This window comes from Pezoporus flaviventris, unplaced genomic scaffold (assembly GCF_033815535.1).
Source record: "Pezoporus flaviventris isolate CSIRO_AGI_PZ_B2104156 unplaced genomic scaffold, CSIRO_AGI_Pfla_v1 ptg000193l, whole genome shotgun sequence".
Lineage (NCBI taxonomy): Eukaryota > Metazoa > Chordata > Aves > Psittaciformes > Psittacidae > Pezoporus > Pezoporus flaviventris.
In genome coordinates this window covers 614,492-640,848 of record NW_026892741.1, presented here as the reverse complement: position 1 = coordinate 640,848, position 26,357 = coordinate 614,492, and the positions used below count along the sequence as shown (strand labels likewise).

The 26,357-nt window shown below is 45.8% G+C and overlaps 1 protein-coding gene across 1 annotated transcript; it reads right to left on the bottom strand.

Moving 5' to 3' along the window:
- Positions 1 to 21,187: 21,187 nt before the first annotated feature.
- Positions 21,188 to 25,741, bottom strand: LOC133262193 (SET-binding protein-like). Its single transcript, XM_061441136.1, has 3 exons — positions 25,730 to 25,741; positions 21,435 to 24,845; positions 21,188 to 21,211 (listed from the first exon to the last, which is right to left on the bottom strand). The coding sequence occupies exons 1-3, from the start codon at positions 25,739 to 25,741 to the stop codon at positions 21,188 to 21,190; spliced, it is 3,447 nt and encodes a 1,148-aa protein (XP_061297120.1).
- Between the last annotated feature and the right edge of the window lie 616 nt (positions 25,742 to 26,357).

Genomic DNA, 26,357 nt, shown 5'->3' with positions numbered 1-26,357 from the left:
ATAGATAATGGTCCGTGGTGAAACACACAAAAATGGAAAAGTACTGTTTGGCACAGGATGTGGGAACATAACTTTGAAAATAGGGGTGTTAACACCGTTGTTAGCACAAGGGAGTCTTATACCAGTAAACATCTGTATGCTGGCCATGTGTGTGCTGATGTTGCAACTGGTAATTTTCCACTCCAACCCGAGAGGGGATATAAGGCCCTGTGCAGGGACTGACGGGTGAGGTCAGATGCGCATCTTGATTCGGGTGACACCCTGATAATGCGCTGCCTACCACCCCTCCGACCGGGCAACATGTTCCATCTCCTTCTCCTTCTCGGCAGTATCCCATGCAACCAGGGGTTAGTAGGTATGCAGCTTGCTTCCCGTTAGTGTATATTTGCTTTGCATTAGTATCGCAATCAATAAATAGACTAGAGCATCTGATTGTTTGTGTTGCGTTTGATGTCCAGTCTTTATACACAGGAACCCTAAAAATCTGGTAACGGGTTCAAACTTAAACAGGGGAAATTTAGAACAGATATAAAGAAGTTCTTTACTGTGAGGGTGGAGTGAGGCACTGGAACAGGTTGCCCAAAGAAGTGGTAAATGCTCTGTCCCTGTCAGTATTCAAGGCCAGGTTGGGCAGATCCTTGGGTGACATGGTCTATGGTGAGGTGTCCCTGCCCATGGCAGGGGTGTTGGAACTAGATAATCTTAAGGTCCTTTACAGCCCTAACTATTCTATTATTCTATGACTGTGATTTGTTCTGATTTAGTCTGGTTTCAGGGCATGTAAGACTTCCCAATACAATCAAGTCATGCATGTCTTTCTCCATGAAGACCGAAAGTGGCAGTACAGAAGAAGCAAGGCAGCAGCCTCTTGTAAGAGCTGTGTGTGGCTCTGTCTCATAAGATTGTACTGAAAACTGATGAGGTGAATTTGTAGTGAGAAGACACAGAAATGTAGGCGTGTGGATTTCTTTAACCCACCTTGAACTGTATTCAGTACTTACCTACTGCCTACCTTTAAATTGCTGCATAGAACTAAATGGAGATGGCATACCATCATATGTATTTTTAGCATCATTAAGCATCATGCAGCAATTTCAGTCTGTTAAATAGGCCTGAGATCTGCAAAGATGCTTGCATCTAGGTTGCTGCCCACTTCTGAAAGTGAAATGATACTAATGATGCTAAAAATAGAAGTGGAAAATGTATGCAATTTTATACAGGAATGACTTTCAGATGTAATGACTGTATATTTAAGTACCTACATTTTCCCAGGTGCTTGCCCCAAATAACAACAGGCATTAAGACAGGGTCAAAATGGTCTGATTGCAAAAGTACCATATTTAGCATGCAGTCTTGAGGCAGATATGTGACATTTCAGACATATCTGATAATACCTAGCTCAGGTCTCTGTATAGCCTCTTAGATCTGCAAAAATCCGTACCTAATGTCCCTTTAGGTAGCATTTGTGGATGAACCCTCTTACTTCCTCAAAAACATGGTTCTAATTAACTTGAACCAAGTTACAAAATGTACTAAAGATTAATGATCATTTAATGATTTAATGATTATTTTATGAGCTTCCTGGAATTTGAACATAAGGCTCAAAGTAGCAGGGAAGCATAATCAATTTCAATTAGAAGAATTCCTATGAAATATAACTATTTGATAAACTTCAGAATGAAAAAGTAGTACTGAACACTTCTAAATAACTACCTTTGATCCATGCAATTTTACTTATTTTCTTAATTAGTGCTGATTGGCTTATGATCCTAATTAACGCAAAGGAATTTGGAATGGTATACAATGGTATGACAATGGTATGAGTGTAAAACTGCGAAATTATTACTAACCATTATTTACACGTGGACAGGAAGACTAAGTAAAGTGCTGCCAAAGTAGCATTAAAGATATGGTTTCCATGAACAAATTGAATGAAGGCAAATGGGATAAAATCATTGTGGTGACTGAAAAAATCCTAATCCTTGTCACTGAAAGTCAATAGATGCATTAACAACAATATTTAAAAAAGAAATTACCAAAACCAGGCAAGAAAACAAAGACCTTCAGGAAAATGTAGACCCTGAATTCAAAGTGGGCACTGTCCTGTGACACCATGGAGAGGACATGAGGAAGATGGAAAACCAACCCTTAATACAGGAGGAATGGGTATGTGAACTGCAAGGAAAAAAAAAAAGAGCCTGAACTGGGAATGAGTGGGAAAAGTACCACATTATGACTGGCCCAGAGGCTCCATGCATCCTTGGCATAGACTACCTCAGGAGAGGATACTTCAAAGACCCAAAATGGGCTTTTGGTATAGCTGCCTTAGAGATAGAGGAAATTAAGCCACTGTCTACCTTGTCTGATCTCTAAGATCCCTCTATTCTGGGGTTGCTGAAGGTTGAAAAACAAGCGCCAATCAGGACCACAACAGCGCACCGACGGCAATATCACACTAACCAAGACTCCCTGATTTCCATTCATAAGCTGATCCGTTGACTGGAGAGCCAAGGAATGATCAGCAGGACCCGCTCACCCTTTAACAGCCCTATATGGCCACTGTGAAAGTGAAATGGAGAGTGAAGACTAACGGTAGACTATCATGGCCGGAATGAAATCACACCACCATTGAGCGCTGCTGCACTGGACATGCTAGAACTTCAATATGAACTGGAGTCAAAGGCAGCCAAGTGGCATGCCACAATTGATATTGATAATTTTTTTACTTGGAGGGTTTTTTCTTCCAATACACTTGGAATCGACCGCCCCAGGGGTGGAAACACAGCCCTACCATCTGTCATGTACTGATCCAGACTCCACTGAAACAGGGGCAAGATCTGGAGGATCTGCAATACATTGATGATATCATCGTGTGGTGCAATATCACAGAGGAAGTTTCTAAGAAAGGGAGGACTATAGTCCAAATCATTCTGACGACCAGTTTTGCCATAAAGCAAAGTAAGGTTAAGGGACCTGCACAGGAGATCCAGTTTTTGGGAATAAAATGGCAAGATGGACATTGCCAGATCCCCACGGTTGTGAACAACAAGATAACAAGAATGTCTCCATCATCTAAGAAGAAACACAAGCTTTCTTAGGTGTTGTGGGGTTTTGGAGAGTGCACATCCCAAATTACTGTCTGAATGTAACCCCTCCCTATCACGTGACCCATAAGAAGAATGATTCCAAATGAGGCCCTGATCAAAAACAAGCCTTTGAGGAAAATAAACGCGAGATAGTTCATGTAGTAGCCCTTGGACCAAGCTGGACCAGGCCAGATGTGAAAAATATGCTTTACACCTCAGCTGGGGAGAACGGTCCTACCTGGAGCCTCCGGCAGAAAGCTCCAGGGGAGACTCGAGGTCGACCCCTCGGCTTTTGGAGGCAGGGATACAGAGGATCTGAGGCCGGCTATACTCCAACTGAAAAAGCGATACTGGCAGTCTATGAAGGGGCTTGAGCTGCTTCAGAAGTGATTGGCACTGAAGCACAGCTCCTCCTGGCACCCCGGTTGCCCGTGCTGGGCTGGATGTTCAAAGGCAGGGTCTCCTCTACGCATCATGCAACTGATGCTACATGGAGTAAGTGGGTCACACTGATCACAAAACAGTCTTGAATAGGAAATCACAGTTTTCCAGGAATATTGGAAGAGATCATGGGCTGGCCAGAAGAAAATGATTTCAGAATGTCTGTCACCAGAGGAGGAGGTGATGTGTGCTAAAGAAGCCCCACTGTATAACAAACTACCAGAAAGTGAGAAGCAATATCTCTTATTCACTGATGGATCCTGCCATGCTGTAGAAAAGCATTAGAGATGGAAGGTGGCTGTATGGAGTCCCCTAAGACAAGTTGCAGAACATGCTGAAGGAGAGAGTGAATCGAGTCAGTTTGCAGAGGTGAAAGCCATCCAGCTGGCCTTGAACATTGCTGAATGAGAAAAATGGCCAGTACTTTATCTCTCTAATGACTCATACATGGTGGTAAATGCCCTGTGGGGGTGGTTGCAGCAGTGAAAGCAGTGCAACTGGCAATGCAAGGGTAAACCCATGCAAGTGCTACACCATGACAAGATATTGCTGCCCAGGTGCAGAACCTGGTGGTGAAGCTACTCCACATAGATAGATGCTCATGTACCCAAGACTCAGGCCACTGAGGAGCATCAGAACAACCAAGAGGTGGATCAAGCTGCTAAGATCGAAGTGGCTCAGATGGATTTAGATTGACAACATAAGGGTGAATTATTTTTAGCTCCTTGGGACCATGACACCTCAGGCCATCAAGAAGAGAAGGTTAACTTGATCACTGATACTATTGCCCGGGATTTTCATGAATGCAAAATATGGGACACAGTTAAGCAAGACAAATGGTTAAAGCTTCTCTGGAATGGAGGACAACGGCTAAAATATCAATATGATGAGGCCTGGCAGATTGACTGTATCACACTCCCACCCACCTGCCAAGGCAAGCGCCATGTGCTTACAATGGTGGAAGCAAGTGCTGGATGGCTGGAAACATATTCTTTGACCTATGCCACTGCCTGGAAAACTATCCTGGGCCTTGAAAACCAAGTTTCAAAGAGACATGGCACCCCAGAAAGAACTGAGTGAGACAATGGGACTCATTTCCTGAACAACCTTTAAGACACTTGGGACAAAGAGCATGGCATTGATTGGGTATATCACATCCCCTATCATGCATCAGCCTCTGGGAATACTGAACGGTACAATGGACTGTTAAAAAATACACTGAGAGCAATGGGTGGTGGGACCTTCAAACATTGGAATATGCATTTAGCAAAAGCCCAGCCCAATCAAAATTTTTACATACTGTAGAGGGGGATAAAGTTCCTGCAGTGCACGTAAAGAATATGCTAGGGAAAACAGTCTGGGCAAGTGCAAAGGTGATGGAAGCGGAACTGGCTTCAGCATGCAATGATCCTTCACCACACACCATCTATCTTTCCTGCCCGGAGAGACTGTTATGACAGATGGAGCCCCAATTCATGTACTGAATGAACTTAACAAACTTTTCTAGAGATTGTCCATAGATTAAGGGCATGGTATCTGTGTATGCATATATATATTTGTGTATATATATATATACACACACATCTTAAAAGACAGGAAAGGTGATAGTGGGAAGTGTGAGACCTGGCATGACATAAATGCTATGGAATAAGGGAGGAATACTGTCTTGGTTTTGTCTGGGATAGAGTTAATTTTCTTCTTAGTAGCTGGTACAGTGCTATATTTTTGCTTTAGTCTGAGAACAATGCTGATAACACACTGATGTCTTAGTTTTTGCTAAGTAACACTTACCCTAATCAAGGACTCTTCAGTCTCTTATGCTCTGCCAGCAACGAGGGGCACAAGAATGTGGGAAGGAGCACAGGCAGGACACCTGACTCAAACTAGGGAATATTCCATACCATACTTGGTATACAAACTGCGGGGAGTTTCCCGTAAGGGACCAATCGCTGCTCAGGTCGGGCTGGGTATCTGTCAGTGGGTAGTGAGCAATTGTATTGTGCATCACTTGTGTTTATTGTTTCTTTTCATTTCCCCTTTTAGTTTTATAACTCTCTCCTTGTTATTTCCCTTATCATTATTAGTAGAAGTTCCCTATTAGTGGGTGAACAATCCAACGCTTGGTGAATTCTGCTTCACAATGATAGGAAGAGCCGACATCGAAGGATCAAAAAGTGACGTCGCTATGAACGCTTGGCCGCCGCAAGCCAGTTTTCCCTGTGGTAACTTTTCTGACACCTCCTGCTTAAAACCCAAAAAGCCAGAAGGATCATGAGGCCCTGCTTTCATGGTCTGTATTCATACTGAAACCAAGTGAGCTTTGCCCTTCGGCTCCGCGGGAGGTTTCCATCCACCCTGAGCTCACCTTATGACACCTGTGTTACACTTTGACAGGTGTACTTCCCCAGTCAAACTCCCCACCTGCCGCTGTCCCCAGAGCGGGTCACGTCCGGCACATGCCGGGCGCTTGGCACCAGAAGCGAGAGCCCCCCTCAGGGCTTGCCCCCCCGCCTCACCGGGTAAGTGAAAACATGATGTGTTGTTGCAATAGTAATCCTGCTCAGTATGAGAGGAACCGCAGGTTCAGACCCCTGGTGCATGTGCTTGGCTGAGGAGCCACTGGCGCGAGGCTACCATCTGCAGGCTTATGACTGAATGCCTCTAAGAACCCGCCTAGACGCTTGTTGTGCTATTGCGTCATCGGTTGCTTGTGATTGACCCAGGAGATGACAGTCTTGTTCAGAATGCATGGTTAAAGGTCTTTCTGAATCTTCATTAGCAAAGACAGGCCTTCCTCATAGGAGAAAGAAAACTCCTATCTTCAACCCCGGGCAGATGGAGCTCATCTAGCCTTGTATGGTCTTCCATCAAAGAGAAGGACACTCTTACAAAACCTACGACCGGTGGACTTTGCTGTCACCGTACTAGCTAACTAGGCCGTGGCAGTTAAACCTCAGGTGTGAAGGGTGGGGCTAGTTCTGTGCAAGCTGCACTTCACCTAAAAAATGCACTGCGCAGGCTGGAAGGGCTTACTCTCACTTGTCTGTATGGATGGGCGAGGGTCTAAACGGTAGGTGACAAGGTGCATGGGAAGCTGCAGATCCAACGTTGCATGTGGGCGGACCAGCGCATGGGTAGCTCGAGTTAACTCAGGAGTTGACAGTCGTGGTCGGACACTACCTGATTGTCTAAGCAGCCTTCTTTTCCAACCAGATTTGGATATCCCACATGCCCTTGGTCATCGTGCTTGTAGTAAGCATGGTTAAAGCCCTTCCCAAATATTCACTCACGAAGCCATTAATTAGTAGATGTAGTACTTCATTTTTAAGTGTTTTTATCTCAACCCACGGGTTTTACATTCTTTCATTTCTCCTCCCCATTCCACACATGGAATGGTGGAGAGAAAAATAAAAAAAGAGGTGCTTTTTTTTTTCTGCATTCGCTTCTTTCAAAAGCAGAATTGCCTTAGAGATGTGTCAGGTTTTCCCCCAACAATTTCAACAATAATTATTGTGGTTTAACCCCAGCTGTTAACTCAGAACCATGCAGCCACTTGCACACTCCTCCCCTTCTTCCTCTCCCTGCTCCTGGAGGGATGGGTAGGAAAATCAAAAGAATGTAAATCCCATGGGTTGAGATAAGAACATTCCAGTAACTAAGTGTTGTGGTTTAAACCCAGTCAGGTAACTTGTTCACTCACTCCCAGTGAGTGGTGCCGAGCTGAAAACAATTGAGGTCCGTGTCCCCCCCGCACCGGGGTTCTCCCTTTCCCCGCTCCCGGAGGAACGGGGAGGAGGATCAAAAAAGTGCAACTCCCACAGGTTGAGACAAGAACAGTCCAGCAACCAATGTACAACACAAATCACCACCGCTACTATCAACTACAACAATGATAAGGGAAAATAACAAGGGAAGAGAATACGATACCACTGGCCAAGAAAACGAGTTCCACCCGGAAGCCCGTGTCCTTCCGGGTAACTCACAGTCACCCCCTACCCCGGCCATGACGTGCTGTGGTATGGAATACCTCCCTGGCTAGCCCGGGTCAGGCGCCCCATCTCTGCTTCCTCCCAGCTTCCCCTCCTCCCTGGCAGAGCATGAGCCTCACAAAGTCCTTGGTCAGGGTAAACATCATTTAGCAACAACTGAAAACATTGACTTCACAAACACTGTTCTCAGGCTGGAAGTCAAAACACAGCACTGCACCAGCTACCACAAAGGAAAAAAAAACATGACTGCTACTGCTGAACCCAGGACATTATCCACCCCTTATTCCATACCATTCACGTCATGCGCAGATCCCACATTTTCAATACACCATCGCTCTCCTATATATATATATCCATATACATACAGGCCAAGAGGAAAAGATCATTTTCTTAGTGCATGGACCAATCCCTATAATGCTGCCGAGTCCATTCGGTCCATGATGCTCAAAGTTCATTCTCTGTTGGGATGATGGCTGGAGGGAAGTCAGGGCAGTCGCTGGTGACCTGGAGACATCTAGTTGATGGGCTATAAAAGCATTACACAGCAGGCAACAGCATACAATTGAGTTCACTGGCTGTTTTCCCCTAAAATCAAATCCCCTTGAGGTATACATCGGACTTCCCCATCTTCCCGCATTACCCACCAAGTATATCCAGGTCCCTGAGCAAAAGCAATCCCACGAGTGGGTTTGCCTTTACCTGAAGCAGGAATTACCCAGACTGTCTTCCCCAGCAAATTCTTCATATGCACCACGGGAACTTTGTCCCCCTCTACAATATGTAAAAGTTCTGACTGGGCTGGGCCGGCCCTGTTGGCAGATCCTCTGGTGTTGACCAACCAGGTGGCCTTTGGTAAGTGTGTATCCCAATGCTTGAAAGTTCCCCCACCCATTGCTCTCAGTGTAGTTTTTAACAGCCCATTGTACCATTCGATTTTCCCAGAGGCTGGTGCATGGTAGGGGATGTGATATACCCATTCAATGCCATGCTCTTTGGCCCAAATATCTATAAGGTTATTCCGGAAATGAGTCCCATTGTCTGACTCAGTTCTCTCTGGGGTGCCCTGTCGCCACAAAATCTGTTTCTCAAGGCCCAGGATAGTGTTCCGGGCAGTGGCATGGGGCACAGCATGTGTTTCCAGCCACCCAGTGGTTGCTTCCACCATGGTAAGCACATGGCGCTTGCCTTGGCGGGTTGGTGGCAGTGTGATATAGTCAATCTGCCAGGCCTCCCCATATTTATACTTCAGCCATCGTCCTCCATGCCAAAGAGGCTTTAACCGCTTGGCTTGTTTAATTGCAGCACATGTTTCACACTCATGAATAACCTGGGCAATAGTGTCCATTGTTAAGTCCACCCCTCGGTCACGGGCCCATCTATATGTTGCATCTCTGCCCTGATGGCCTGAAGTGTCATGGGCCCACCGGGCCAAAAATAATTCACCTTTATGTTGCCAATCTAAGTCCATCTGAGCCACTTCAATCTTAGCCGCTTTATCCACTTGTTGGTTGTTCTGGTGTTCCTCAGTGGCCCGACTCTTGGGTACATGGGCATCTACATGACGTACCTTCACCACCAGGTTCTGCACCCTGGCAGTGTCGTGGGTTCAGCAGTAGCACTCTTTTTTCCCCTTCTGGGTAGCTGGTGCAGTGCAGTGTTTTGACTTACGGCCTGGTAACAGAGCTGATAGCGATGTTTTGGTTTGGCCAAGGACTTTGTGAGCCTCATGCTCTGCCAGGGAGGAGGGGAAGCTGGGAGGAAGCAGAGACAGGACACCTGACCCAAACTGACCAAAGAGGTATTCCATACCACAGCACGTCATGCCCAGGAGGTAACTGGGAGTTAGCCGGAAGGGCTGGGAGACTGCAGGGTTGGAGGACGTATCGGTCGGAGCTTGGTCGGGCTGGGGGGCAAGTTATCGGTCAGCTGGTGCTGAGGTGTTGTATTCTCTTCCCTTGTTATTTCCTTTATCATTATTATCATTGGTGGTAGCAGTAGTGGTCTGTGTTATACCTTAGTTACTAAACTGTCCTTATCTCAACCTGTGGGAGTTGCATTCTTTTCGATTCTCCTCTCCATCCCTCCGGGAGTAGGGGGAGGAAACCAAGGGGGGGAGGGAGTGAACGAGTTACCTGACTGGGTTTAAACCACGACAGGCAGCAATATCTTTCCACAGTGCAGAAGCCCAGATGGGTTTACCTCTGCATTGCCAGTTGCTCTGCTTCCATTGCTTCAACCACCCCCACAGGGCATTTGCCACCATCCATGAGTCAGTATAGAGATAAAGTACCGGCCACTTTTCTCGTTCAGCAATGTCCAGGGCCAGCTGGATAGCTTTCACCTCGGCAAATTGACTCGATTCACCCTCTCCGTCAGCAGTTTCTGCAACTTGTCATCCAGGACTCCATACAGCTGCCTTCCATCTCCAATGCTTTCCCACAATACGGCAAGAGCCATCAGTAAACAAGGCATACTGCTTTTCACTTTCTGACAGTTTATTATATGGTGGGGCCTCTTCAGCGCACACCACCTCCTCCTTTGGTGACATTCCAAAATCTTTGCCCTCTGGCCAGTCCATGATGACTTCTAGAATGCCTGGACGACTGGGATTTCCTATTCGAGTTCGTTGTGTAATTAGTGCAGCCCATTTACTCCATGTAGCATCAGTTGCATGATGTGTAGAGGAGACCCTGCCTTTGAACATCCAGCCCAGCACGGGCAACCGGGGTGCCAGGAGGAGCTGTGCTTCAGTGCCAATCACTTCCGAAGCAGCTCGAACCCCTTCATAGGCTGCCAGTATCTCTTTCTCAGTTGGGGTATAGCTGGCCTCAGATCCTTTGTATCCCCGACTCCAAAAGCCGAGGGGTCGACCTCGAGTCTCCCCTGGAGCTTTCTGCCAGAGGCTCCAGGTAGGACCGTTCTCCCCAGCTGCAGTGTACAGCACATTTTTTACATCTGGTCCGGTCCGGACTGGTCCAAGGGCTACTGCATGAACTATCTCGCGTTTAATTTGCTCAAAGGCTTGTTGCTGCTCAGGGCCCCATTTAAAATCATTCTTCTTCCGGGTCACATGATAGAGAGGGCTTACAATCGAACTGTAATTTGGGATGTGCATTCTCCAGAACCCCACTGCACCCAAGAAAGCTTGCGTTTCTTTCTTATTAGTTGGTGGAGACATTGCTGTTATCTTGTTGATCACATCTGTGGGGATCTGTCTACGCCCATCTTGCCATTTTATTCCCAAAAATTGAATCTCCTGTGCAGGTCCCTTTACCTTACTCCATTTTATGGCAAAACCAGCTTTCAGCAGGATTTGGATTATTTTCCTCCCTTTCTCAAAGACTTCTTCTGCTGTATCACCCCACACAATAATGTCATCAATGTATTGCAGCTGTTCTGGAGCTTGCCCCTGTTCCAGTGCAGTCTGGATCAGTCCATGGCAAATGGTAGGGCTGTGTTTCCACCCCTGGGGCAGTCGGTTCCAAGTGAACTGGACACCCCTCCAAGTAAAAGAAAACTGTGGCCTGCACTCTGCTGCCAAAGGAATGGAGAAAAATGCATTGGCAATATCAATCGTGGCATACCACTTGGTTGCCTTTGACTCTAGTTCATACTGAAGTTCTAGCATGTCCGGTACGGCAGCACTCAATGGTGGTGTGACTTCATTCAGGCCACAATAGTCTACTGTTAGTCTCCATTCTCCATTAGACTTTCGCACTGGCCATATGGGTCTATTAAAGGGTGAGCGGGTCCTGCTGATCACCCCCTGACTCTCCAGTCTACGGATCAGCTGATGGATGGGATTCAGGGAGTCTCGGTTGGTGCGATATTGCCGCCCGTTCACTGTTGTGGTCGCAATTGGCACTTGTTGTTCTTCAACTTTCAGCAACCCCACAGCAGAGGGATCTTCTGAGAGAGCAGGCAAGGTGGACAGCTGCTCAATTTCCTCAGTCTCCAAAGCAGCAATACCAAAAGCCCACCGGTACCCTTTTGGGTCTTTGAAGTACCCTCGATTGAGGTAGTCTATGCCGAGGATGCATGGAGCCTCTGGACCAGTCACAACAGGGTGCTTTTGCCACTCCCTCCCAGTCAGGCTGATTTCAGCCTCCAGCACAGTCAACTCTTGGGATCCTCCTGTTACTCCAGAAATATCGATGGGTTCCACCCCTTGACAGCTTGATGGCATCAGGGTACACTGTGCACCGGTATCTACTAGAGCCTTATACTTCTGTGGGACTGATGTGCCAGGACATCAGATCCACACAGTCCAGTAAATCCGATTGTCCCCTACCTCCACCTGGCTGGAGGCAGGGCCCCTCTAATGGTTGTCACAGCACTGGACACTTAAGTCATGGTGAAAGGGATTGTTCTTCGTTATCACAGGAGCTGGAGTAAAATCAGCTCTTCCACTCCATCTGGGAAACTGATCACCAGAGACTGAAGCCGTAGCTCTCATGGGACGATCAGTCTTGGCCCTTGCTCCCCTCTTCAGTTCACTCACCCGTTCCTCCAAAGCTGAAGTAGGTTTTCCATCCCACTTTATCATGTCTTCTCTGTGATCCAGCAGGTAAAACCATAGGGTACCCCGTGGCGTATACCTCCTGTATCTCCTCTCTTGAACAATAGGACGCCTTTTGTTAATAGCTGAGAAGTGTGTTGGTACACGTGAGGAGCTGGATAAATCAGATAGATCGTCTCTCAATTGTTCGAGGTCCTTGGACAGTTTTTTAACAGCTGAGATGATGGAAGGGGTGAGGTTGTCTTCGAACTCTCGGAGTTTATGAACCATTTCATCCACTGTTAGTGGTACTATGTCATTCCAGGTCACTGTTGCCAATGAATGGGCATACGATGACGGTGCATTCCGTGTAAATTTTCGCCACATGGTTCGTGTACATTCAACTTCATCTGGATCTATAGGTGTATCCCCGTTATTCGGCTTGATGTGATAGATCATCTCTACGATGGCCGATTCCCTCAGAGACTGGATGCCTTTGTCCATAGAAGTCCACTTGGCCGAACGACTCGTAACATCGTCCTTGTACGGAAACCTTTATTTCACAGCTGCCAAGAGCCGCCTCCAAAGGCTGAGGGACTTTTTCTCTCTTGCAATTGCTTTGTCAATTCCCCCTTCTCTAGCAAGTGATCCCAGCTGCTTGGCTTCTGTACCTTCTAGTTCGTGACCATCGGCCCCATTGTCCCAGCATCGGAGTAACCAGGTGATGATGTGCTCCCCTGGTTGACGGGTAAAATCTTTTCGCATATTCCGCAGCTCGGTTGAGGTCTGAGGTCGAGAAGTTACCTCTTCTTCTTCTTCTTCGTCATGTGATGATGACTCCTGATCAGATTCTGGACCGGGTGGTGAATTCATTGGTTCTTCATCTCGCTTCACCCTTTTTGCCTCCTTTTTGCTTGTTCACTTGCGTACAGGGGCAACCGATATTGGTATGAATTGGTCCTCTGGTTTGGCTGCAGGGATTATCACTGTGGTTTGAGTAGCGACTGTACTTGTTGCTGGGGGTGGTGTTGCTGCCGTGCTTGGAGCTGTGGTAACCGCGCTGTCTGTTGCAGTTGAAGTTTGAGCAGCTGCTGTACTTGCCGCTGGGGTAGCTGTGCAGTTCATTGCAGCCAAAGTTTGAGTAGTGACTGTTGCTTTGCCCTCAGATCCGCCGACATTCTTTTCCTTTTGAAGGTGCTGGGTAGTGTTGAACAAGGCCCTGTAAGCATAGGCCAAGCCCCAGCACGTTGCCGTGATTTGACCATCTCTGGTATGGCCAGAATGACCACACACCTCATTTAAGTGTTTTACTAATTCTTCTGGATTTTGCAGTTGTTCGGTACTGAAATTCCAAAGTACTGGAGGGGCCCACTGACCTAGATACTCACCCATACGATCCCACACACCCTGCCACTCATGGCTGTCCAGCCTCAGGGAAAATCTCTCGGTCCTCCTACATCGTCGTTTGACCCCAGACAAGACCCAAACCTGACTCTGCTTAACTCTTGAAATCAGTAGTGGGCAAAACACACTCTGTATGCGTGTTAGCATGGTGATTCCCATCACGATCAGCAAACAAGTCTCAACAGCATTAAAAGGCCATTCAAAAAATTCAAAACTCTCAAATGTAAATGGTCTGGGGGGACGACTGGGAGGGTAAAAGGATGTCTCCTTCACAGGTTGAGCACCTGAGAAGGAGAAAAAAGATGTGTAATTGCTAAGCACCTCCATCATATACCTCCCAAAGTATAAAGGTGGTGACCACACTGGGAACATAAGCCAGATCAGTTTCATGATCAATGATTCTATTGTATTACAAGTCATTACCATAAAGTACAATGGGACAAAAACCTTAGCCCAAGCCCCACACTTGAAAAACACTAATACAGCAAATACCGGATGGACGTAAGATACGATATACTGAAACTGTGAGATCAAGAGGAACAACCTTGAGAGCCAATAAATCAGCATTGTGACGAGTGACTATCAATCCAGTCAGATCTGTTCTTATCTCAACCCCTCGTGCCCCACGTTGGGCGCCAAAAAGAACTGTCGTGGTTTAAACCCAGTCAGGCAACCCGTTCACTCACTCCCAGTGAGTGGTGCCGAGCTGACAACAATCGAGGTCCGTGTCCCCCCCCCCCCACCGGGGTTCTCCCCTTCCCCACTCCCTTAGGAACAGGGAGGAGGATCGAAAAAGTGCAACTCCCACGGGTTGAGACAAGAACAGTCCAGCAACCAATGTACACAAATCACCACCGCTACTATCAACTACAACAATGATAAGGGAAAATAACAAGGGAAGAGAATACAATACCACCGGCCAAGAAAACGAGTTGCACCCGGAAGCCCGTGTCCTTCCGGGTAACTCCCAGTCACCCCCTACCCCGGCCATGACGTGCTGTGGTATGGAATACCTCCCTGGCTAGCCCGGGTCAGGTGCCCCGTCTCTGCTTCCTCCCGGCTTCCCCTCCTCCCTGGCAGAGCATGAGCCTCACAAAGTCCTTGGTCAGGGTAAACATCACTTAGCAACAACTGAAAACATTGACTTCACCAACACTGTTCTCAGGCTGGAAGTCAAAACACAGCACTGCACCAGCTACCACAAAGGAAAAAAAACCATGACTGCTACTGCTGAACCCAGGACACTAAGGTATAATACAAACCCACTACTACTACTACCACCAACAATAATAATGATAAGGGGGGTTTATCCCCTTTTTTCCCAACAGACACTGAGGTTCAATGCAAATTAGACACTTTTCTGCAGTCATATGAGAAAACTATATGGAAGATGGGTCTCCAAACCCTGGATCACTGTCATGGTTTAAGCTGAACCCAGGACAATCACACATCAGCCTGCTTCTGCATCTGTGCATGCAGTGCCATATGACACCTAGGTCCTGTTGCGTCAAATACCACTACTGAAGAAAGCAATCTGACTTACATGTTGAAATTGATATCTAATGAATGTTGTTCATCACCTGACTGTCACTTCTCCTCCCTTTTACCAGTATGTAAAGGTGCATCCATGAATATATACAATCGTGGAATCATAGAATCATAGAATTGTTAGGGTTGGAAGAGACCTTAAAGATCATCTAGATCCAACCCTTCTGCCATGGGCAGGGACACCTTCCACTAGACCAGGTTGCTCAAAGCCCCATCCAACCTATCCTTGAACACTTCCAGGGATGGGGCATTCACAACTTTTCTGGGCAACCTGTTCCAGCGTATCACCACCCTCATAGAGAAGAATGTTTTCCTAATGTCTAATCTAAACCTTCCCTCTATCAACTTAAAAGTGCCCTTCTGTCCTGTCACTACATGTCTTTGTAAAAAAGATTTCTTGTAGACACCCTTTAGGTATTGGAAGTCTGATATAAGGTCTCCCCAGAGCCTTCTCTTCTCCAGGCTGAACAAGCCCAACTATCTCAGCCTGTCTTCATAGGAGAGATGCTCCAGCCCTTGGATCACCTTTGTGGCCCTTCTCTAGACTTGCTCAAGCAGGTCCTCTTGTGTTGAGGGCCACAGAGCTGAACACAGTAGTCCAGGTGGGGTTTCATGACAGCGGAGTAGAGGGGAGAATCATCTCCCTTGACCTGCTGGTTATGCTCCTTTTGATGCAGCCCAGCATACAGTTGGCTTTCTGGGCTGCCAGTGCATACTACTGGCTCATGTTGTGTTTTTCGTCAATCAGCACCCCCAAGTCCTCCTCCTCAGGGCTTCTCTCAACCCAGACACTGCTCAGAAGACCATATATGCAAGACTCAGGCAGTATAGACATTCATTTTATGTTTCTAAACTGGTTAGATGATAAAATGTTCATTAAATATTGTATTGGATCACTGTTTCCCCTATTACTGATCTAATGTGTTCACTGCAGAATAATGAACCAACTCTGTGATTCTGGAGCAATGAAAAAAAAAATAATCTTGGAAAGTATTATAATACTGTTCAGGGTTCAGCTGTAGCAGTTATTTTTCTCCTTCTTAGTAGCTGGTGCTGTGCTGTATTTTTTACTTTAGTCTGAGAACAATGCTGATAACACACCAATGTTTTTAGCTATTGCTAAGTAATGATTACTTGATCAAGGACTTTTCAGTCTCATGCTCTGCCAGTGAGGAGGAGCACGGGAAGCTGGGAGGAAGCAGAGACAGGACACCTGACCCAAAGTAGCCAAAGAGGTATTCCATACCACAGCACGTCATGCCTAGTATATAAACTGGGGGGAGTTACCCAGAAGGCCCAAGATCGCTGCTCGGGTTGGGCTGGGTATCAGTTGGTGAGTGGTGAGCAATTGTATTGTGCATCACTTGTGTTTATTGTTTCCTTTTCCCTTTTAGTTTTACATTCTCTCCCCTTGTCATTTCCCTTATCACTACTATTATTAGTGGTGGTAGTAGTAGTGGTTTTGTATGATGCCTTAGTTACTAGACTGTTCTCATCTCAACCCATGGGATTTGCATTCTTTTGATTCTCCTCCCCATCCCTCTAGGAGTGGGGGGGAAGAAGGGGGTGGAGTTGAGTGAGCAGCTGTGCGGTTCTCAGTTACCAGCTGGGCTTAAACCATGACAAATACAAAAATCAGAAAAGTTTGTTTAATAAGGCAGTTGGCTAACCCTATTTGCCTGCGTCTTCCATATACATTCAGAAGAACATATATGCTTACCCACTATTGAAATACAGATCCTTTCTCGGTGTATAACTGGCCAATTATCCATACACAGTAGTCCAAAACTGCATATGCTGTTTCTTAAAAAGAAAAAACAAACCAAAGCCAAACCCAACAGACAACACCCACCTCAAGCCAAAACAAAACTTGTGGTGGCCTTGCCAGTGTTTCGCTGTATTTGGTTTTGCTCATAGCAAGTTCTGTTTTAAATTACATTTGACTTCTGAGAGAGGATGAACCAGATATTTTTTCAGTGTTGTGCGGCAATTGCCTATTCCAGCAGGAAACTGAGGGGAGTTTTGTCAGGGAAGAAATCTCATCTGGATAGATGACACTGCTCAACAGAGCATGGTTACTTGTATGTGTGTTTGTACTGACATCAGATGAATGCTGTTCATTCAATTATCACTTCTCCCTTCCTCCAGTATTCCTCCTAACTGTCCTTTTGGAAGGTATAATCACCCAATGTAAGGCTTTTTAACAGGAACAAGGGCACTTTTTAGATAATTCATATATAAACAAATATAACAAATATTTGTGCATTTAATAATCGTAACTGGCATATGTATGCATGCATGACACAGCCCCTCTTCTCCCACTCAAGTCATAGGGCCAAACACTACTCACTGTGATGCCCATCCTCCATCTAAAGCTGGTACTGATTCCTTCAGAGTTAAACCAGAACCATACAGACTAGCTGAGGAGGAAAGGTCAAATCAGAACTCAGTCTTGTAGCACTGCTGGATGTTAAGGGGGGAAGGCGGGAGGGGGCTTGTAGGTAAGTTAAGCAGAAATACAACCTGCATATGGTGACTTTTGACCTCTGCTTCACCCCCAGCTACACCCTGGCCTTCAATGGTTCTAACTAGGACATGATCAAACAGGTTGTATGCACAAATTGCCATCTTAGCTATGCACCTTAAAATATTAAATGTGCTTTTCCTTATTTGTCCACCTAAGGAAATAGGGAAGAGGTAATTATTCCTGCATTTTTCCATGGCACAAGCTATGGCATCGAGACTGCTTATCAGCAACACAAGTCTCTTCTTCAGCATCACATATGAGAGTGAAGCAGGCAGACACATGACAAGGAGACATGTAGTTTGCTATGAGGACCTCTTTAAAATACATCTCTCCATCTCCCCAGCCCAGCTGGGGCACCAATTTGTGGCCTTTCCCTGGGTCCCTCACCTGGAGCTTTACTAACTACTAGAGAGCAGATTAAAGGATCAGCCACCAAGCCTGGGGTCACAGAGTGCCAGAGGTTCCTCAGTGTTTTGCAAATGCATGAGGTGTAGCTCTGGCTTCAGGGAGTGGAAGGAGGGAGTCAACCCAGTCAATGATTGGTGCACACAACTTTTAAGTTCAGTTTAAGATATGCCCAAGTGACAGTATCACTATGGCATGCTAGGATATGAAACACCTTCTGCTGTATCCTTGCCTATAGGCCAGACTGATGCCACTGGACTAATCTTCTAGCTTCTTTGAAGCTCTTTTTTAGCATGTCAGAATCAAATCCACCTTTACTGAGCTGGTTCAGTAAAGCTCACTCTTTTCTAGAACCAAGTATACAATCTGCTTTGCATAAATATCTGATGGTGTAGGAGCTCTGGGCTTGTTCCCAAGCTAAATTCATTTATATTGCAGCAAAACACCTGCCTCTGTGTCATCATGAAAGCAGCTCCATATTGTAAAGTACAATTCAGTCTCTCAGACAAGATTCAGATTCCTTTTTTTTTCTCTGCAGGGGAGGAACAGATGTCCTCAGCAGTCAAAGGGATCCTCCTCTCTCCTCATCTATTCAGTTTATATTTCCAAGTCATGAGTCCTAAAACTGTTCAGACTAAATTGGCTAGGGTTTAATGTTTCCATGACACCAGTCCCTTCCCACAGCCAGTCAGTGCTCAAGATAATTACTTTACATGACATCTGCTGGCTGGAAGTAACAGATTTACACTAGGACTGTACTCAGGGTCTCCATACATTCAGCCCAGCTATCACCATGGCGCATCCCTCTGGATCAGCAGTACACCACACCAGTCATAGGACACTGACCCAGATCCACAACTTGCAACACATCTGTTCCAACCCATCAACAAATGGCTTTTGTACACTTTGTGATGGCTTTTGTACACTTTGTGGGCCAGAGCAGAGATTCAATGACTGGTATCATGGCTGTTCTCCCAAAGACTGCACAATAACTATCACTGACTACAACTAACTTTTAAAGGTTTTGGCTTAATGCCTAGCCAAATTTCTCTCCCTGGGTCCCTCAAATGGGGCTTTAGTAAGAAGCTGACAGTGAGCAGAGCCAGGACACCTGACCCAAACTAGCTAAAGGTGTACTCCATAACACAGCACATAATGCTCAGTACATAAACTGGGGGGAATTACCTGGCAGGGGTCAATTGCAGCTTTGGGATGGGCTGGTCAGCAGGTGGTGAGCAATTGTATTATTCATCACTGTTGTCTATTGTTTGGGGTTTCTTTCCCTTTCCCCTTTTAATTTTATATCTCTCTTCTTGTTATTTCCTTTATTAGCAGTAGTAGCGTATTCTGCTTTATTTTAATCATTAAACTGTTCTTATCTCAACCCAAAGGTTTTACAGTCTTTTGATTCTCATCCCCATCCCATCATATTTGAAAAATGTCCATCATATTTGAAAAATCATGGCAGTCAGGTGAAGTTCCCGATGACTGGAAAAAGGGAAATATAACCCCCATTTTCAAGAAGGGGAAAATGGATGACCCGGGGAATTAGTCACCAGTCAGTCTCACTTCAGTGCCTGGCAAAATCTTGGAGCAGATTCTCCTGGAAGGCATGCTAAGGCACATGAAAATCAACAAGGTGCTTGGTGACAGCCAGCATGGCTTCACTAAGGGGAAATCCTGCCTGACCAATTTGGTGGCCTTCTATGATGGGGATACGGAACTGATGGACAGTGGTAGAGCAGTTGATGTCATCTACCTGGACTTGTGTAAAGCATTTGACACTGTCCCCCACAAAATCCTTGTCTCTAAATTGGAGAGACATCAATTTGATAGATGGACCACTCAGTGGATAAAGAACTGGCTGGATGTCTGCACTCAAAGAGTTGTGGTCAATGGCTCAATGTCCGGCTGGAGACCAGTAACGAGTGGTGTCCCTCAGGGATCGGTGTTGGGACCGGTCTTGTTCAACATCATTGTCAGTGAAATGGACAATGGGATTGAGTGCGCCCTCAGCAAGTTTGCTGATGACATCAAGTTGTGGGATTCGGTTGATACACCGGAGGGAAGGGATGCCATCCAGAAGGACCTTGATACGCTTGTGAGGTGGGTTGATGCTAACCTTATGAAGTTTAAGCATGCCAAGTGCAAGGTCATACACCTGGGTCGGAGAAATCCCAGGCACAACTACAGGTTGGGCAGAGAAGAGATTGATAGCAGCCCTGTGGAGAAGGAATTGGGGTGTTGGGCAATGAGAAAATGAACATGACCCGGCAGTGTGCGCTTGCAGCCCAGAAAGACAAGCGTATCTTGGGCTGCATCAAAAGGAGCGTGACCAGCAGGTCGAAGGAGGTGATCCTGCCCCTTTACTCTGCTCTTGTGTGACCTCACCTGGAGTATTGTGTGCAGTTCTGGTGTCCTCAACTTAAAAAGGACATGGAACTGTTGGAACAAGTCCAGAGGAGGGCCACGAGGATGATCAGGGGACTGGAGCACCTCCCGTATGAAGACAGGCTGAGAAAGTTGGGGCTGTTCAGCCTGGAGAAGAGAAGGCTGCGTGGAGACCTCATAGCAGCCTTCCAGTATCTGAAGAGGGCCTATAAGGATACTGGGGAGGAACTCTTCATTAGGGACTGTAGTGATAGGATAAGGCGTAACAGTTTAAAACTTAAACAGGGGAAGTTTAGATTGGATATAAGGAGGATTTTCTTTACTGTAAGGGTGGTGAGGCACTTGAATGACTTGCCCAAGGAAGTTGTGAATGCTCCATCCCTGTCGGTGTTCAAGGCCAGGTTGGACAGAGCCTTGGGTAACATGTTTTAGTGTGAGGTGTCCCTGCCCATGGCAGGGGGGTTGGAACTAGATGATCTTAAGGTCCTTTCCAACCCTATTTTATGATTCTATCCCACCCGGGGATGGTGGAAGCAGGGCGTGAGCGAGTGGCTGTGTGGTACTTAGTTGCCAGCTGGGTTTAATCCATGACACATTGTTAAAACCTTTTCAGCTACCTCTTAAATATGTTTAAGGGTATACCCATTATGGGGATATATTTTTAGCAGAAAGCACAGTGCCAATCTTAATTAGGAATGGCTAACAATTTTAGCACTTAGTACAGGTGTGTCCAACTACATGATTGCTCTCCTTCAGTGATTACAAGGACCCAGTGTCTTCAGTTACTCTCTTCAGAGCTATGCAAGGAAGTGTCCAACCCTGAAACACTGGAAAACTTGGACAAAATTCCTGAATTTTAGCTTTGCTTAGCCATTGACTTGCTGGCTGGTCTACATAGTCACTTCACCTCTGCTTCATCTTCCTCATGGACAAAGCAAATTTCCCCAAAATTTGGATGCAGAATGGGAGCCAATTACAAAAAGCCAGAGAAGTTATTGACTCATAAACATATTTTCTGTAAATGGCAAGTCCCTCTTTGTTCAACATGAAATTTTAAGTGCAGTAAAGTAAAATAGAATAAAGTAGAGCTTACCTGAAGAGGCTGAAGAATTGTAAGTACTAGTACTTCTGTCCTTCCTGTTTACCCTGAAGGGCTGAATGTCCTTTTCCCTGTAAGTTCCAAACCCTTCAAAGTTTCTTTTTTTATTCCCACTTGCATCATTGTCCCACTTCTCACTTGAGGAATTCATTTCGCCAAACATGTCCAAGGACTCTGACCTTCCATTACTCTCAGTATTACCAGTGTATCTCTTTGTGCAAGAGTCAACAGGATCATTGCTTGAGTCACCTTTATCTTTACTCTGTGTCATCTGCTGGGCATGAAAAAGTGATAATGTAGGCAGCTTATCCTCTTCAAAGTTACTCTTTGAACCTTTGTGTCTGTTTTCACAATGATGGTGCTTCTGCTTCTCCTTATGCTTGCTTTTCTCATTGAGCAAGGAGAGGTCTTTATCTGAGCTGCTTAGCCTTTCGTTGATCACATGACTGGAGAAGCCACTGGACTTGCTAGCAAAGAGGCCACTCAGATCTTCATCTGTCCCCAGTATTCGCTCACCCTTATGCTTGTGCTTATGTCTGTGATTCCTTTTGTGAAGCTGGCCACTTGAAAGGCTTGTTCCTCCAACCCCTGGAGGAGCCAAAGAGGACTGCATGTCTCCAAAGCCCACTCCCACAGGTGTTTGTAGGTGCACTCCATGTTTTGCTTTATGCTTGGCAGTGGTGGACATCTTCATATGAGAGCTTGCATGGAATTGGGGTGGGGGCATGGTTGGTCTCATAAACTGGGGAGCCTCTCTGAGCATGTGAGACAGGTAAAAAGGAGCTGGATGCTGACCATAGTAACCAAGATTCATCATAGGCATTGATGTGTAAGGCATTCCATAGGGTGCATAGTAACTCCCACTGGGAATAGGGTAACCAAACCCTTGTAAAAAAGGCACCTTCATCATGGTGTCATTGGTTTTAGCAGGTCTACCACGTTTCTTCTTAGACTTCATGTCAGAGGTCCTGTGAAGATAGACCAATGGGTCATACTGGATATATGGCACAGGGTAGTAGTGATCAAAATTAATCCTGAAGATGTTGGGATATGGATTTTCATGATAAAATGTGTAACTTCTGTGGGAAATCCTGAACACTTGAAACTTACTGATGAGTTCCTCAAGGTCTACCAGAAACTGGAGGTCATCTCTGTTCTGCAGGCTTTTCCTTTTCCTCTTGTGTTTTGGCTTTTTAATACTCTCATGAGAAAGAAAGTTATCCACAATCAGATGTTTCTGCCGGTGACCATGCCTGTTCTTTGTGCTGGTGTTAGATGGGATAGCCTCTGGGTTGTCCAGGGTGCAGAAATCAAAGGAGTATCTCCGGCAGGATTTTGAGCTTTTCTCAGCTTGGTCAGAAGTGCTGTTGTTGTCTGTACCTATTCCACTGTCACTCGGTATGGTTTCTTCACTGTGAGATTCACTCACTGGCGACAGCGTGACTTCTTTCAGAGAACCTATTTCGCAGAGGTGGGAAGGTGAATTTGCCATTAACCTGGGTGGAGACAGCTTCCAAGTTCCACAGTGCATTCCTTTCTGGGTTTTTGTAGGAAAAACACTGATAGGTTGAAGATTTGGCATAGTTTTTAACTCTGAAAAATTTGTTCCAGTGCTTGCAGGGCTAAGGTTGCCATTAGTCCCAACTAACTGTGTTGAAAGTTGATGAATAGCTGCTGGTGATGACACCACAAGTGACTGCAGGTTGGAAGGTATTGCTGGGTTTTCTGGCTGGCTGGAAACAGGCCTTGAGTGCTTGATGGCTGTCTTAGGTTCTTCTAGCTGAGGCTGCAGCTCTACTCTTGGCTTTCTGCCCCGTTTTTTACCAATGTAGATAGTCCCTCTCTTGCTGACATTGATCTGTTTCCCTAGTCTGGCATCAGTGGTGGTTGGCCCCACACTAGATGGTGGCTGGACTTTTGCTTTCAGAGCTATGCTGCTGAAGCAGGAGGACAAGATCTGATTAAGAATATTCTTCCTCTTGAGGGTCCTCATTTTATTAATGGTCTTGATAGTCTTCTTATCCAAGACCCCAAGCTTCCCAACCTTTTTGTGAAACTTGAGTTCACTGATGGACTTGTCCTCTCTTGGGACCATCTGGGCCAACTTGGCCAGATTCTGTCTCCTCTTCCTTTTCTTTGTTCCTGGAAATTCATAATTGATTGGACTCACTGGGCTGGTGGAGGTTCCCTCGTGAATGGTTTCAACAGTGAGCAAAGGCTGTTTCTTTGGTCGTCCTCTTTTTTTCTTGACAGGTGTGATCACGGTAAGACTGCCTGTATTGGTATACAGAGGGCTGGATGGTGTGATGGGATAGGCTGAAGGAGGCTCCACCATCAGCTTCTCAGATGTCATCATGGAGGTCTCCCGAAGGATAGATTTAGGTTTGCTGCAGGTCCATCGCCACTTACCTGCATGTTTGGGGTGCTGGACTTCATATAATTTGTCAGATGTGGAATGATTGGTGGGTAGGAGAGTGGATGTCACAGCTACAGATTTTCTGAGTCTGATAGCACTGTTAGGGGAAACTTTGTCAGTGAGCACACCATTGTCAATAGATACTAAGGGGGGTTCATTTTCAATCATTTTCCCTGGCTTTGTGGCTCGAAGATCTTTTTTACTCCTCTCTGGTTGAGAGCTAGTCCTATTTGCTTCTTTACTGATCATAGCAAGTCCAGGATGAAGGCTTTTCTCCTGGATAGTTTTCTCTTTGGAAGATTTTGTGGATTGCCTTTTTTTCCTTTTGTGGCCATATGTATCTGTTGTTGAAGACTTTATTGGGATAGTAATTCGTACATGACTGGTGTCACTTTCACAACTGCTAGCAGAAGTGGGATTCTGCTTAGAGGGTGATGTATCTAACACTCTGTCCATCAAGTAAGACTCCTTTTTCCCTTCCATGTTGTCATGGGATTTGCTGTCAAATGCTTTCTGGGCACTCTTCACCCATTTGTTGTCTGCAGTTTGGATGGTTTGACTTAGTAAGTCCTTTTTGCTGGACTTTGCACTCCCAGTGGGCTGATCGGAGACCTCCAGCTGCACACCTCCCTCTTGATCATTGAGAGTCAAAAGCCAATTGCACTCGGAGGAGCTGCTTGGCTGGGCAGCCATACTGATGCTGTTGGGTGATGGGACTGCACTGCAAATAGCAAGCTCCTTACTACTGGCTGACAGCTTCCCCCATGTGCTGCTGGTGCAGGACTTCTTTGCTTGGGATTTGCTGAAGGAAACTACTGGCTCTGAGGTGGAGACCTTGATGGCACTAACTGCTTCTTGACTGGGTTCTGTGTTGAAGAAACTTTGAGAAGCAGATCCAGAATTGGAGCTCGCTGACCAGTCAAGATGGTGCTGGTTGCTACTTATCTGCTGGTGCTTTGATTTTAAGGTGTCACTGGTGAAGTTTTGTTGGAGGCCCAGTTCATAGTGCAGAGCAGAATATTTTTGTGGCCTGTCATAAACCTGGAAAGTAGCAGAAAACAAATAGGGGGAAAAAAATAGTTTATCCAACCGTTCATAAACCCTGGCTGCAACTTTTTATTTGTACAGTGAATGACAACTCTTCTTAACCAATGTCCTTGTAAGGCTTAGGAGCCTTTATAAAGTATTCTTATACTTGAGCCAAATTTGCATTTAGATTCATGCACTGTAAACAAGTTTTGTTTTCCCACTTTATACACAACAAAAATATTTATAAATATTTCTGAATATCTATAAATGCAAAATTGCTAAGGAAACATATTCTATCGATTTTCAATTTAAACCACAAGTAAAATATTCTTTTTCAATGGATGAATGGTGCAACTCAGCCTCCTGGTGAGAATCGTTTTCCTCTAAAAAATAATCCCTCACAGATCTTGATGCTTAACACCCCCAAGTCCATGGTGCATTATTTAGTGACCATTATTTAGTGACCAGCAAACATGCATACATGTTATTGGCAAATTGATGTTTCATGCACATATACAAATGGGTATGTGGCTTTTCTGGAATAGGCAATAATGATGAAGCTGGTATGGTCCACTGTCTGAGAAGTAATCAATCAGGGACATAAATCCTGTGGACAGTTCAGCTGTCGTGGACATGGACTAGCCTTGTTCAAGGAAAGGAGAGATTTCCAGGAATTGTGGACTGAGAAAATGAAAACATGCATCTGTGGTGGAGCTGCACATATTGCGAGCAAGTGACTCCTGGTTTCTTTAGCCTGAGAAAAGAGCTGAAAGCATAAACAGCCTTTGGGGAACGAATCGGTTCCACCTCCTCCTCACAGCAGCCTCCCAGCCACACAGCGTGCAGTGGCCATGACCCACACTGCTGATGCCCTCCTTTGGAAAATGGAGACCTACCCATATCCACATCCTTGGGATGAGGCCAGGGAGGGGTTGAAATGAAATCAGCAGCACTGAAATTCAATAGTTTGGTTTTCTTTTCTTTTTTTTAAAACTGATCACAAAGCTCCTGAGCTTCATTTTACCTCAGCCACTTGGGGCTTCTCCTGCCCCCAGGCCACCAACCTGGGTGAGTTGCCATCTGGGCATGAGGAGGTGTGTGGGAGGCAGCCATCCCCTGATGAGGTCCTACTGGAGTGGAGGTGGGTGACTTCCACCCAAGGTTCACATGAAACATCATCTTCCTGAGGTATCATGATTTTTGACTTGGAAAAGCCCTGGAAATGATAGGCTGAGGCTTCTCTTGCCCCCCCCAGGACCCACACCAAGGCAGGGGCAGGCTATTTCTGCACAGATCCTGGCCTTACAGATGCAATCATTATTTCAAAATGCTGAGCTGTGAAACTAAATTACCTGAAAAATTTCATTTGGAAGAAACAAAAAAACCCCACACAGACAGTTGCATCAGTGAGTGAAAACATCACATGCTGGCAACACCCTGGTCCCTACAAGTCCACCACACACACGGAGTTCTCAAGTTTAAAAGGAGTAATAATCTCTAATCTATATTTTAAGGCAGTGAATA

Excerpts from the sequence above, each read along its gene's own strand:
- LOC133262193 (XM_061441136.1), bottom strand. Across the intron at positions 21,212-21,434 it reads AGGACATTCAGCCCTTCAGG|GAAGATGAAGCAGAGGTGAA; the intron begins GTAAACAGGAAG and ends TTTGTCCATGAG.